The sequence below is a fragment of the Populus nigra genome, chromosome 1 (assembly GCF_951802175.1).
Source record: "Populus nigra chromosome 1, ddPopNigr1.1, whole genome shotgun sequence".
In the NCBI taxonomy this organism is placed as follows: Eukaryota; Viridiplantae; Streptophyta; class Magnoliopsida; order Malpighiales; family Salicaceae; genus Populus; species Populus nigra.
The window spans coordinates 16,468,909-16,482,612 of NC_084852.1; the positions used below are offsets into that span (position 1 = coordinate 16,468,909).

At 31.3% G+C, this 13,704-nt stretch overlaps 1 protein-coding gene across 2 annotated transcripts; it reads left to right on the forward strand.

Annotated features, from left to right (window-relative positions):
* Window positions 1–2,065: 2,065 nt before the first annotated feature.
* Window positions 2,066–5,204, forward strand: LOC133670569 (SWI/SNF complex component SNF12 homolog). Of its 2 annotated transcripts, XM_062091095.1 has the most exons (3): window positions 2,066–2,253; window positions 2,455–4,322; window positions 4,847–5,204. In XM_062091095.1, the coding sequence occupies exons 2-3, from the start codon at window positions 2,737–2,739 to the stop codon at window positions 4,917–4,919; spliced, it is 1,659 nt and encodes a 552-aa protein (XP_061947079.1). In that variant the 5' UTR covers window positions 2,066–2,253; window positions 2,455–2,736; the 3' UTR covers window positions 4,920–5,204. The 2 variants fall into 2 exon arrangements, with proteins under 2 accessions (XP_061947079.1, XP_061947071.1); XM_062091087.1 differs by having other exon boundaries at window positions 2,066–4,322.
* The last annotated feature ends 8,500 nt before the right edge of the window (window positions 5,205–13,704 follow it).

The window sequence follows — 13,704 nt, forward strand, 5'->3', positions numbered from 1 at the left end:
TGTGTCTATTATGTTAAATCATGTTTGTTTTTAATACCATGGTCATTAATTATTTGAATAAGACTTGAAACTCTTTTCAAATCTCATTCCACCTTACGCAAAAATTTACAATCAATATTATTTGAGAACAGATAAAACATTTTTCTTAATTTACTTAGGGTGATGAATCATCTCTTAATTACTTAAATATCTTTATATAATTCATATTATACCCAATATTTGTCTATTTGTTATTCTTGATCAGGACAATGTGTAGCAAGATAAAAACATAACACTCTCTATATAAGATAACTTAGTGATCTCAAATCTAAAGATTACTTACACAACTGTCATGTGTCATCTGACAAGCACTTACATATTAGTTCTAAGTGTCTTTATATCTCAATTTATAAGAACAACTACTTCCTTTCGTAAATAAAAAAACATAATATGTATCAGTGTCAACAACTTTAAGTAATGTCTAGTTTTAATAAAGTATTGAACATGAAATTTAGGAATAATAATTTGTTGTAATAGAAATTCTATAATTATAACAACTTTATAATTTTCTTTGCAAAACATTTTTGTTCTAATGACTCTTTCTTTACTCTAGATTCATTAATAAAATATTTAATGAATATTAAAGATAAATAAGTTTATATATATATATATATATAGACACACACACATGAACAAAGTTAATATTCCGTGTAACCAATTGATTGGCTATAGAGTATATACGCTAACATAAAAAGACATAATTCAATTCATTTTATTTTTTATATTACTCTCATTACATTCATCTTATTTCATCAATGGTTTCTTAAAAAAAAAACAGGTAAATAAGCATTTTAAAAAACTAATTTTAACATTAATTTCTTGTCTTGATATTCAAAATGATTTGAAACGTTACTTATACTATATTTCAGAACTAATTATAATGAAAAGGTCTATAAAAATTCATAAATCGACACAGTAAACTAAAGCCAGGGCAAAATTTGTCATCTTTCACTCAAATAACTAGTTGAAATGTCTCCACGAAGAGATGTATTTACCTATAATTTATTTATTGGATATTCAAAAAGATATCCATGACCCCTTGATTGCAATGGTTGCCTTGTGTTGCTCGAGCATGATGACGTGTCCTGATAAATTTATCAAAGCATCATTAACCATTAATCTTCTCTCGGAAGCTTCCGAATCCCTCCAATACTTTACTTATACGATATCTCACAACTAATTATAATTGTAGATTCCTTAATTACCTCCAATATCTTCCATGTTCCTCTGCCTTGAACTCTCACCTTCTCTAGATATTGCGAGGGAAAAAGAAGAAGTAAAACTGCATCGTTTTTTAATTTTTTAATTTATATTTTATAAAATTATATTAATCTGAATTACAAATTTGATTGGTTGATGAAATTGGGCTTCAAATAATATTATAATAATAAAAAAATCATTATGAAGATATAAAAATACTTCTAGACGTTGGTTTTGGTTGTTTTACTGGGTAATTAAAATAAAAAAAAACTTATTTATCTCTTGTTAATTTATTAATAACTAATAAATCCAGGAAAAAGATTTTAATGCTAGTTGTAATAGCTTGTCCGTTACATTACAAGATTTGGCTTTATTGTGTTAAATATAGTAACGAAATCCTACTACGAGACGAACCAAATGTATTGTCTTTTCAAATCTTGGTTTTTATTTCATAATTGATTTTACATATTATAGTTTTCTCTTTAGTGACCTTTTCAACTTCTTTTTTTTTTTTTTGATAAAAAACACAACGTCATGACCATAATCCATAAATGAATGTAAGATTTTCACCATTTATTTCATGTAAACTTAAATCCCTCATTTCTCATCTAGAATTTTTCTGATTGGTCGGCTGGATTTAGGTTTTCGGACTTGTAATCTAAGCTTGCTTGGAAGTCTTAGGCCTTTCTATACTCATGGGGTTCAGCCCATTATCCCTTCACACAAACCTTCTCTAAAACAACTCTCTTTCGGAACGACACGTCATTCAACCCTAAACTACAAGTCGTCCTCTACGTTAAACTCTATCTCTCACTTTCTTTTCCGTACGGAAAAGAAAACAAAGGCATACAGAAAGAGAGAGAGAGAGAGAAACAAAGCGAAGCAAAGGAAAGGAAAGCAAGTCTTCTCTCTCCTCTATTTGCAAACTCTTTAGCCTTAGCTCACTAAGAAGCAGAAGAGAACAACTACCAAAAAAAACCAGAAGCAGTAGACTTTTACCTTAACGGCACTTCTGTAAGATTTCATCTCATCTGGTTTTTTCATTTGAATTCCTTTTGACAAATCCAAACTCAAAACCTTTTCTTCATGTTTTTTTTTTAAGGTTCCCTTTTAGATAGATACCCATGATTTTTATTTCCTGTCTTTATCTTCCTTATCTAGAACAAAATGATTTGTGTTAAAGTGGGGTTGAATTAACATCTTTTGTGAAATTAGGGTTTTTCATTTCTGCCTCTTGAAGCTCAGTCGCTGTTCGTTCCTGCTAAATATTGGGGCTTCTCTAGGGCTTATAGCTCTTTATTTCCATTCAAGTTTGATTCTTGATTTCTAAGGGGGGAAATTTGTTTAGATTTGCATATTTTTGGTGGGTTTTTGTTTCTTTAAGGTTTTAATTATGGCAGAGTTTTAGATGCTTTGGGTGTTCGAAGGTAATTGGGGATTGGTAGTTTTAGCTTGTTTTTAGGCTAATTTAGTGGGTAATTTATATAGTGATTAGCTATGTCTATGAACAACAACAATAACCCGCCAAAGAGTTTGGGGCAATCTTCGTCACCATTTGGTAATTCAGGGATGGTCAATCCATCGATGGGTTCGAACCCAACATTCCCACAAGCGCAAGCGCAGATGGGTGCTGGCTTTCAGGGTGGTCAGTTCCAGCTGTCCCAAGCACAGGCTACTTTGCAAGCCCATTTGAAAGCGCAGCAGGCTCATGCTCAAGCACAAGCAGCTCACGCTGCTCAAGTTCAAGCAGCTCATGCACAATTCCAAGCGCAATTACAAGCGCAAGGGGTTTCTCTTAACCAAAATCAGAGTGCTGGAATAGGCAATTTGGGTTCATCTTCACCGTCGTTCTCGACTCCTGGCAATGCTAGTGCGAAACGGCTCCCTCAGAAACCTCTGGGTAGACCTCCTGGTGTTCCCATGTCGAGCATGGTTTCACCATTGAAACCCATGGATCTTTCTTCTGCTGCACGTAGGAAGAAGCAGAAGCTACCAGAGAAGCAGCTACAAGATAGAGTAGCAGCAATTCTGCCAGAGTCTGCTCTGTACACCCAGCTTCTTGAGTTTGAAACCCGTGTTGATGCTGCTTTAGCTAGAAAGAAGGTCGACATCCAGGAGGCGCTTAAAAGTCCTCCTTGTGTTCAGAAAACCCTTCGAATTTATGTCTTCAATACATTTGCCAATCAGATAAGAACAATCCCCAAGAAGCCAAATGCTGACCCTCCGACTTGGACTCTTAAAGTTATCGGGAGAATCTTGGAAGATGGGGTAGACCCTGACCAGCCTGGAGCAGTCCAGAAATCAAACCCATTGTACCCAAAGTTCTCATCTTTTTTCAAGAGAGTGTCAATTCAGCTGGATCAGAGACTATATCCTGATAATCATATCATTATATGGGAGCATGCTCGATCACCTGCACCTCACGAGGGTTTTGAAGTCAAGAGAAAAGGGGACAAAGAGTTCTCTGTGAATATACGATTGGAAATGAATTATGTGCCTGAGAAATTTAAGCTCTCTCCAGCTTTGATGGAAGTTCTTGGTATAGAGGTTGAAACCCGTCCTAGAATAATAGCTGCAATTTGGCATTATGTGAAGGCTAGGAAACTGCAGAACCCTGAGGACCCTTCATTTTTCAATTGCGATGCACCTCTTCAGAAAGTATTTGGGGAATCAAAGATGAAGTTCACGATGGTTTCACAGAGGATATCTCAGCATTTATCTCCTCCACAGCCGATACATTTGGAGCATAAAATTAAGCTATCGGGGAATAGTCCAGCTGGAACTGTCTGCTATGATGTGGTGGTTGACGTGCCATTCCCAATACAGAGGGAGTTGTCTGCTTTGTTGGCAAATGCTGAGAAGAATAAAGAGATCGATACTTGTGATGAGGCGATATGTACTGCTATAAGGAAAATTCATGAACATCGTCGGAGACGCGCATTCTTCCTTGGATTTAGTCAATCACCTGTCGAATTTGTCAATGCTCTCATTGAATCTCAAAGCAAGGATTTGAAGCTGGTAGCTGGAGAAGCTAGTAGAAATGCCGAGAAAGAGCGCCGCTCAGATTTCTTTAACCAGCCATGGTGAGTTTAATTTTCTATTTCTCCTTGTTTGAACCTCTTTCATTTCATCTATTTGATCCGTAGATTCTATTTTAGGTCTACTGTCCATGTACACATTATATGAATGCCACGGTTGACTTGATGAATAATCTTAGAATTTGACTTGTAGATGTATATCAAATATGTTGTTGCCTGCTCAAAACAATGTCACTTGAAAGATGATAAATATGGGTTCTATTATGCAATTGCTTAACCTGCAACTTGCCAAATTGTTATCACTTTTTTCTTTTTAGTTCTGATGTCAAGAACTGTTAATTGATCACATGATCGGGCTTGTTTTTGTTATTTAGTCACAGAATTTGCAATATCATCATGAGGATGCCTAGACAAAATTATGAAGATTAAGAAAGGAAAATGTTTTGAGGATTCTAATGCTTAGTCAAAAAGAGACAAATTTGGGCATCTAATTCAATTTATGAAAGCCTGCACATGACAAAATTAAAAAGAAACATCCACTCATCTGTACTTATTTGGTCATTGAACAGGGTTGAAGATGCTGTAATTCGATATTTGAATCGCAAGCCTGCTGCCGGAAGTGATGCTCCTCGGAGCATGTGAGTTGGGAGTTTGAAGAGCTGCTGATCTGTAACCCTGTCATTTATTCTTTCACTTAGCATTTGTAGATTTTCACCTTTGTTTTGTGAAAATAGTACAGCCTATCATCGCCCTATTGCTAATGGCCCTGGGAGGAATGCTTCATGCTTGTATTAAAACAAAATAGGTTCGGTAGCTTTTTGTTGTTTTTTCTTTTTCTTTTTCTTTTTTGAACATCGTTTAGGCTTTAATTATCCTTCATACTTGCTTGAATTATTATGCTAGTGAAAAAAAAGCCATCTTATCATAGAGCTTATGTTTTGTCAGTTTTGTGAATGATGCATTTACAGCTGCTTTAAACTTTGTGTTGGTTTGCATCATGCTGTGAATGCTGCGCCTTGATTGGTAGGCTCAATGACTTGATTCTCCTTTTAGCTTTTGCTAGTTATAATGGATAACGACAAGCCACTGAGAATCTATGATAGGGATTGTTGTGGTCTTGTGGGATATTTGCTCCCTGTAGAAAGGACATGACATAAGACTACTATAGATTGCATATTCACCTGGAGAGTTTTTTTTTTTTATGATATTATGGCGTGCGCGGCGCACGTAACCGAGATAGACAGTTGACTTGTGATTGGGCATACATCATTTCGCGCCTCTCATTCTCGTATCATGGGCATTTCTTATGCCGGGTACACAACTAGTACAATCCGTAGCTTGGTGAATGAGATGCCTTTTATTCTCCACGTGTGGAGTTAGCACATGTCAGAGCTTTGGTTCCTTTTTCTTAGTTCCTTTCAGGTTCATGTTCGATTGGCCTTTTTGCAAGCATTGTTGTGACGCCAAAGTTCAACTAGAGACATGAACGTGAGATAGCTGCCCCCCCCTCAATCTACAAGGAAACATCACAAGTATATTTGGGAGGGGGTAAAGTTATAGAAATGTTAACTTAAGGGTTTGTTTTTTAAAGAAGTATTTTGATTACACTTGAAAAAAAATAAATTTTTTTACTTGAGTTTCTTACATTTCACTTAGAAATATTTAATGGCACCCTTACTTTCATATTAGCTCCCCACACCCTATCCACTCCTGCAAACCATCCACGCCAAGATGGGAACAAATACTGATTTACAGGAGCATGTAGCTAAAAAGTTGCTACGAATATTAACATAAATGACTTGCATTCCACGGTAACAATGAACAATGAAATATTAAGGTTTTTCTTATTTTGAGATTTTTTCCATTTTGATCCTTAAAATTTTTAAGAATTTATTTTAATTTCAAACTTAGTTTTTTTTTTTTAATTTCATTATTCAACACTAGGTTTACCAGGTATTGGAATTATAGTTTATTTCAAATTTTCTTATATGGAGTACTTATCTCGATCCTTAAAATTTCGAGGACTTTTTTGTTTTAATTTCAAACTTAGTTTATTTTTCAATTTCATCCTCTTACATTGGGTTTACTAGGTATTGAACTTCATAATTTATTTCAAATTGCTTTCTATAGAGTTATCCCGGTCTTATATCTCGGGTCATGAGTTTTGAAAATTAGCCGTGTTGACTCGGGTTATTTTTTGTCTTTATTTAATTGATTTTTTTCTCAATTCTATCTTTCAACATCGAGTTGATTGGAAGTTGGGTTTCATAATTATTTCTAGATTTGTTATCTACAGGATAATCACAATCTCATTACCCGAGTTGTGAGTTTTATTGGTTAATTAGATTGACTCGGGTTTTTTTGTCCTTTTTTTAATTGAATTTTTTTTCCAGTTTCATCCTTCAATATTGGATTGATTAGGAATTGTACTTTATAATTTTTTCAATTTTTTTTATAAAGTTATCTTGGTCTCCTAACCTAGTTTTAGCAGGTTAATCTGAGTTGACTTGGGGTTTTTTTTTTGTTTTTTATTTTATTTTTTTCAATTTAATCCTTCAATATTAGGTTGATTGAGCTTCATAATATATATTTTTATTTACTTTCTATGATTTTATCACGATCTTATCACCCAGATTGCGGGTTAGGCTAGTTGACTCAGTTTTTTTTAATTTCATCCTTCAATATTGGATTACTTGGGAATTGGGTTTCGTAATTTATTTTGATTTGGGTTCTTTTAGGTTTTATTAGTCTCATGACTCGGGTCACAAGTTTAATCGGTTGACTCATGTGGCTTTTATGTCATTTTAATTGATTTTTTTATCATCCCTCAACATTTGATTGATTGAGAGTCGAGTTTTATAATTTATTTCAATTTGATTTTTATGGGGTTATCCTAGTCTCATAACCTAAGTTTGACAAGTTAACTCGAGTTTACTACCTCATCTTTTTAGTTGAGTTTTATTTTTAATTTTATCCTTCAATATTGGGTTGATTGAGAATTGAGTTTGGTAATTCAATTTACTTTCTATAGGGTTATCAGAGTCTCATGACTTGGATAGCGAATTTAGCAGATTAACCCGAGTTTATCTTAATTGACCTAATATGTTGTTGTTTTAATTTAAAGAAAAAGATATCATCTTGATTTTTTTAGTCAAATTACATTTTTATTGGTCATCTAGGTTATCTTTGGACTTACTAAATCGACCAGGTCATATGAGATCAATCCCCATATAGTTTAAAAGATTATTTTGCTAAAAATCATGTTAACAACACCTAAATATTTTATTTATGTAAAAAAAAATTAATTTAGCCCACAATGTAGCTCGAAAAAGGATCTAGTACAATTCTAACCTATTTAATCCCTTTTATGAGGAATTAATATTTCCTTTACATTTCTTGTCATCAATTATAAATCAAAGAACTTTTTTTTATAAGCGATCTCATTATCGAATAATTTCTTCATATTGATTTTATTTTAACTATTACATGTTTAATCCATTTTAACCCCAATTCCGACACATTTTTATAAGCTAGTTCTATTATTTGGAGCATGGAATATATGAAATAAATTACAAAGTATTAGATGTAAACCCCAGTTAAAGACCTTTAGAAAAAAATACACTAATAAATTTAATCCACGTGCAAATGGATTAATAAGGAAAATTAAAATAAGGAAAATGGAATAATCTAAAATAAATTCCAAATGCTGAAATTTCTAGGTATGACTGGAATTTTAAAACAGGTGAAGATAGAATAATTAGAAGAAAATATTAGGCTAATGTAGTATTTAAGAGAAACTAGGGTTTGGTTTGTAATTTGAAGAAATTAGCCATATACATATAAGTTTGGCTTCCGAAGGAAGCTAAGCATTGTCGTGAGTTTCATAAGCAAGAGAGGAGGGAGGTTTCATCTTTTCTACTAGAAATTCTTCCATTAAAACATAAAAAGGAGTTGCTAAAGAGATTAAAAGGGGGTTAGTGAGGGATTCAAGCTAGGAGAATTGAGTTTTCTTGGGGTTTTAGTGAACCTAAAGTGGCTGGTAGGGAGGAAAGAATTAGAAGGAGAAGAAAACTTGTTTTCAACATCTTTTTTCCTTCAAATTACTTGTTGTTAAGAGGTGAGAAACTTTGATTCAAGTTTGGTTAAGTATCTTGTGAAATAATACATTTTGATTGAAATATGCATTATGAAATTTAGGTTTGATTGAATAATTGTTTAAATTGATGATATTGTGTTTGAATGATATTTATAAACATGAAATATGATTGAGTAATGATTCAATTAGAAGAATTGAAAAGAAAATTAATCCCCACCATTGTTACGGTTTCGACATAGGTGTAAGAAATTAAAATTGAGATTGATTGATTCATTTATCTTGTAAGTTGTGTAAAATAGTGAAGTGTGGTGTATTAAATGAGTAAGTAGGTTGTAAATTTATTCAATTGGAGAGAGAGATTCAGCCTTAAGACTATTTTTGGGGAATGAATGGAATTGATTAATTGATTTTGTGGTATGTTAATACATGTGAAAAAAGGATGGGTGATGTAAAAATGATATGTTTTTTAAAAGAAAATAGATCCTTCTATATTATAGAACATTTGGCAAAGAGAGTAGAAAGGGAAATCGAGTTCATTTGATTTAATTATCTTGAATTACGAGTAGAATTGAGTAAAATTGGGTGTGATAAGAATGGATAATGAAGAAAACTGAAAGAAATTTCCATTCCCTTTCAAATCATTAGGTTCAACCAAAATAATTTTTTAGGGGGGGCATTAATTTAAATTGTGTATGGAATTGTGTTAGAAATGTATTATTGTATCTATTTATGATTATTTGGTGTAGACTTTTGAAGAAGAAATCAAAAAAATTCATCATGAGTAACATGATAAGGCTATTTGGCCAAAAATTAGTTTGATGAAGGAAAATGAAATTGGCTTCATTGGGTGAGCAAATGTGTTGATGTAGTGTTATTAAACTTAAATGTGATGGTTGAATTGATAAAAAAAATTAAATAAATAAAAATATGGCAAGATAATATTAATCTTAAGATTTGGCCTAAAATAAAGATTATAGAGGAATGACTATGTGTGATACTTGGGAAGAATTATATCAATAAATGGGTTTTAATGTATAGATAAGAATTCAATTGCATGAAAAGATGAAGAAGAATGAGAGATTTCGAGATTTCCTTTTGTTATTGAATTAAAACTTGAAATTGGTATAAGTTTTGTAATGAAGTTTTGAGGATAATTGAATGGAGTGTGATATTGTGTTCATGCTGAATACAAGAGAGGCTGCAGGACCTGTATAGCAATAGGGGGTTATAGTGCATGCATAAGCGTCAAGAAGGTGTTTTATACCATAATCGTTTATTACGTTTAAATTTATTAATGTCAAAAAACTGTAATTTCTTTAAATATGTTATGCAATTATATTAATTGTGACATGAGCATTGAAAAGATAACAATTAACTAACTATCCTGAATAAGACTAGAAGCGCTAGCTTGTCTAACGATCAAGATTGATATTTAACTAGTTATCCTAAATGAAACTAGTGGCGTCAACTTGTTTAATAACCGAAATTGGTATTTGACTAGTTACCCTGGATGGAACTAATAATGTCAACTTTTGTGACGACTGATGTTGGTATGTGACTAGTCATTCTAAATATAGAACTAGTGGTTTTAGATTGTCTAACGAACGAGATTGGTATTTGAATAGTTACCCTAAATAAAACTAGGGGCATCAGTATGTCTGACGACAAGGAATTCAATTGATTGGTTACCCTGGGTGGTGTCAGTGGCTTCAGTATGACTGATGATGAGGATACCTAATTTGGTGAAATGTTTTAGAGGAGCCATAAGATTGGTTTGAAAGAATAATTAATAATCGTGTTTAGTTGTTGAAAATGTATTTCTGAACTTAATAAAAATAATAAGCTATATGAATTACATGAATTAAGTATTTGGTTTATTATAACAAAAGCTAAATAGCGTGGGGAAATCACTGTAGATTAAGAAACATTTCACTATGGATTGTAATAGTAGTTTCACTTTCACTTTTTCATCTTATCTTTTCACGAGATGTTTCTTTGGTTGTTTGCGTTTTTTCTTTCTTCTCTCTCCTGACAACTAAAGTGCACAATTATCCTCTATTTGTTTATTGTTTGCTTGGGTCAGGTAAAAATTACCAGACCCAAGACTCTTGCGTCTAGCATTGCCTCCTGAACCAATCTCTAAGGTCTGACGGTTATGACAGACCCAAGGCTTTTAAGTTTATCATTGTTGTTGTTGTTGTTGTTGTTGCTGCTAATATTAATAGCATAATTGTTATTGTTGTTAGTTTATTTATTTATTTATTTATTTATTATTATTAATTTATAATAATGTGGTATATAATTCAATTTTGTCCCTAATTCTTAATAAAGAGCAATTATAAATTATATTATGTGTTTCAAAAATTAAATAAATCAATTGTTATTTGATAAAACAAAAGGTTGATCTGTTAGGTATGGCATGGCCGCCAGATCCAAGGATCTTGGGTCTCACTTGGATCTGACTTGACTGTCAGATCCAAAAGGCTTAAAACATTCTCTATACTTTTAATATTTCTTTGATATTTAAAAAAAATTTGATTTTGACCCGCTTGCGAAGTGCAGGTCAACATACTAGTTTATACTATATGTTATATTAATTTCAGGTACATCACAATCTCATGCGGAATAGTAGATGTTATTAGTATATCTTTTATTTAAGAAATGAAGATGTAATCTTGAATTGTTAATTTATTTTGCAATGTGATTTTGGGATTAATCTTGATATGTAAACAATGTTAGAATTAATGATACATGTAATAATGCTATTAGTATTTACTCATTAGACTTTTAGAAATACATATATGAGATTTAATAATGCATGAATTTATTTTATAATGATTTCTACACATTTATTTATTTATTTATTTTATTTGATTATTATCTTGTTAAGATTGTCATTTAAAATGTGAAGTGGTTGAATTGTGGGATTAGATGTATTCTAATACGTTGATATGATGAGATGAAAAAAGACTAAGATTGTTAGACTTTATGAATATAATGATTAGAATGACTTATTGGTTGTGTTGTAGATAACTTTATACTAATATTTTAGTGGAAATTCATGGATATAATGCTTATAATGATTTATTAGTTGTGTTGTCGATAATTTGATACTGATATTTTAGTGGAAATTCTGCGGGAATTACAAAATAATAGTAATAAAAAAAAATACCCTTATTTTTTCATCTAATTGTAATGTTAATTATATTGAAATTGTGTTTTAAAATTTCAGATTTTATGATTTATACTTAATTTAATATGCACAGGAAATCCAAAAAATCTTAAAGAGTTAGAAACTCTACATTACTTTTAATTCATGATCATGAATGAATAACAAACTCTATATTACTTTTATTTCATGATTATAAACAAATAACAAAAAAGTTAAAACGAAAAGCAAAAAAAAAGTTAAAACGAAAAGCAAATTCATTATGCACGTAGACTCAAATTATTATTCACTACTACAATGTAATTATTATTTTTCTTTTTTCTAAAAAAATCAATGGTCTTGGCAATGAGAGTAATTCAGTCTTTTTCAGTGGTTCTTATTATGCAATTGACTAGGGATAATTCAATTTTTTTTGCTTTGTTTAACATAATAAAATTACTAAAGTACCGTTAAAAAGAAAAAAAATAATGAACCTCTCAATTGTTACTTTCATCTTTTCATTATGATTAGAGCAATTAAATGATGCAAATACCCTTAAAAATCAAAAAGTGATAAGCTATTAGGTTGGAGCTATTTCATCTTTTAACATTAGATTTTTTCTTATATTCATATTGACTAAGAGGCAATTTAGTTTTTTAATAAATATAAAATATTAATTAAAAAAGTGGTTGGCGTGTGTTTAGCAAGTGCCAATGCATCAAGTGCTCTACTGCCTTCTAGTTATGCATGTTATGGCTTCTAGCGGTAATCGACGGGCTTATTTAATATCGTTAGATTTGTCTCGGAGTCCTTTTCCTTCAAAGACGACGCGTATGGTGTTATAACCTTTAGTTTGACTCCAACAAGTTTTTTTCTTTTCTCCTCTCTTTCTTTTCTCTTTTAACCTCAATTTCCACATGTGGTACTTAAAAATTTCAAATTAGCCCTTCAATTTTTTTCTTTCAAATTTGATCCTTTTTTTTTAATTATTTGAAATGGTTTATAAAATTAGAATTTCTTTTTTCAATTTTATTCTCCTTTTATTTTTTTCATATCTCAGATCTGATCTCATTCTTTTAATTGTTATTTATCTTTTTAATCTTTTTCTTAATTAAATTTATTTTTCAATTCCATCCCTCGACATTTAATTTTATTTTATTCTTATGTCAAATTTTGCCATTATTATTTTTATTGCTATTTGTTTTACCTTGGCAAGGTTTTTACATTTAATTATTTCTTTCAGTTTAATCCTTTAACATTGAATTAATTTTTTTCTGATTTTATATCCTTCAACATTTGATTGATTTGGACTTGGGCTTTGTGCTTTTTTTCAAATACGGTACTTCTAGTTTAATGACATGGGTCATAAGTTTGAAAAGTTAAAGCAAGTTGATATCTTTTTTTTTTCTGATTTTATCATTTGACATTGATTTTTAAAAGATATTGGCTTTGTGGGTTTTTTTTTTCTATCGGGTTATCCATATCTCATTACCTGAGCCACGTTTTATTTCGTCTTTCCATGTTTAATTGTCTAAGAATTTAAATGCATTGTTTTTCTCCTTTCAAAAAAAAAAGTTTTTTCCTGGTTTATCTTGATTATTTTTCTAAAATATTTATTAATCAATTTGTTGTAATTGTCTATTGTTTATTATTTAATTAAAATAAAATTATTTTCCTTGACCCAATTAGATATATAACTCGAATTATAATTTTTTTTCTTACGAAAAAACATATAATCTGACCAACAGCGTAACGCATCTTATATACCGTAATAATTCTACATGTACTGTATGCTAACCATTCTAAGCGCGAACTCATATCTCCTTAAAGAAACACAACTTTTGTTAGGGAGCTCTACATGTACATATGATCTTCAATTATCATAATTTCTTTTTCTTCTTGTTTTTTTATTAATGTGGATATCCGGGCCGGTTTGCGCACACCTCGACTAATCTCAAGGATTCTGAAATTAACAATCATGTAAACCTCTAGTGGTCCTGAGGTTTGTGATACTCGAATTGGTAATCTCTAGAAAACAAACTTAAAACCTGACCAATTGAGCTACATTGCTCATGATTATTTCTTCTTCTTCTTCTTCTATATACATATTAAGGGGAGGGTATGAGAGACCTGTAGTGTAAACTAATGTTAATTTATCTGTGAGCAAAAGTGTAAACTAACGC

Excerpts from the sequence above, each read along its gene's own strand:
- LOC133670569 (XM_062091087.1), top strand. The coding sequence starts at position 2,737 with ATGTCTATGAACAACAACAATAACCCGCCAAAGAGTTTGGGGCAATCT. Across the intron at positions 4,323-4,846 it reads GATTTCTTTAACCAGCCATG|GGTTGAAGATGCTGTAATTC; the intron begins GTGAGTTTAATT and ends GTCATTGAACAG.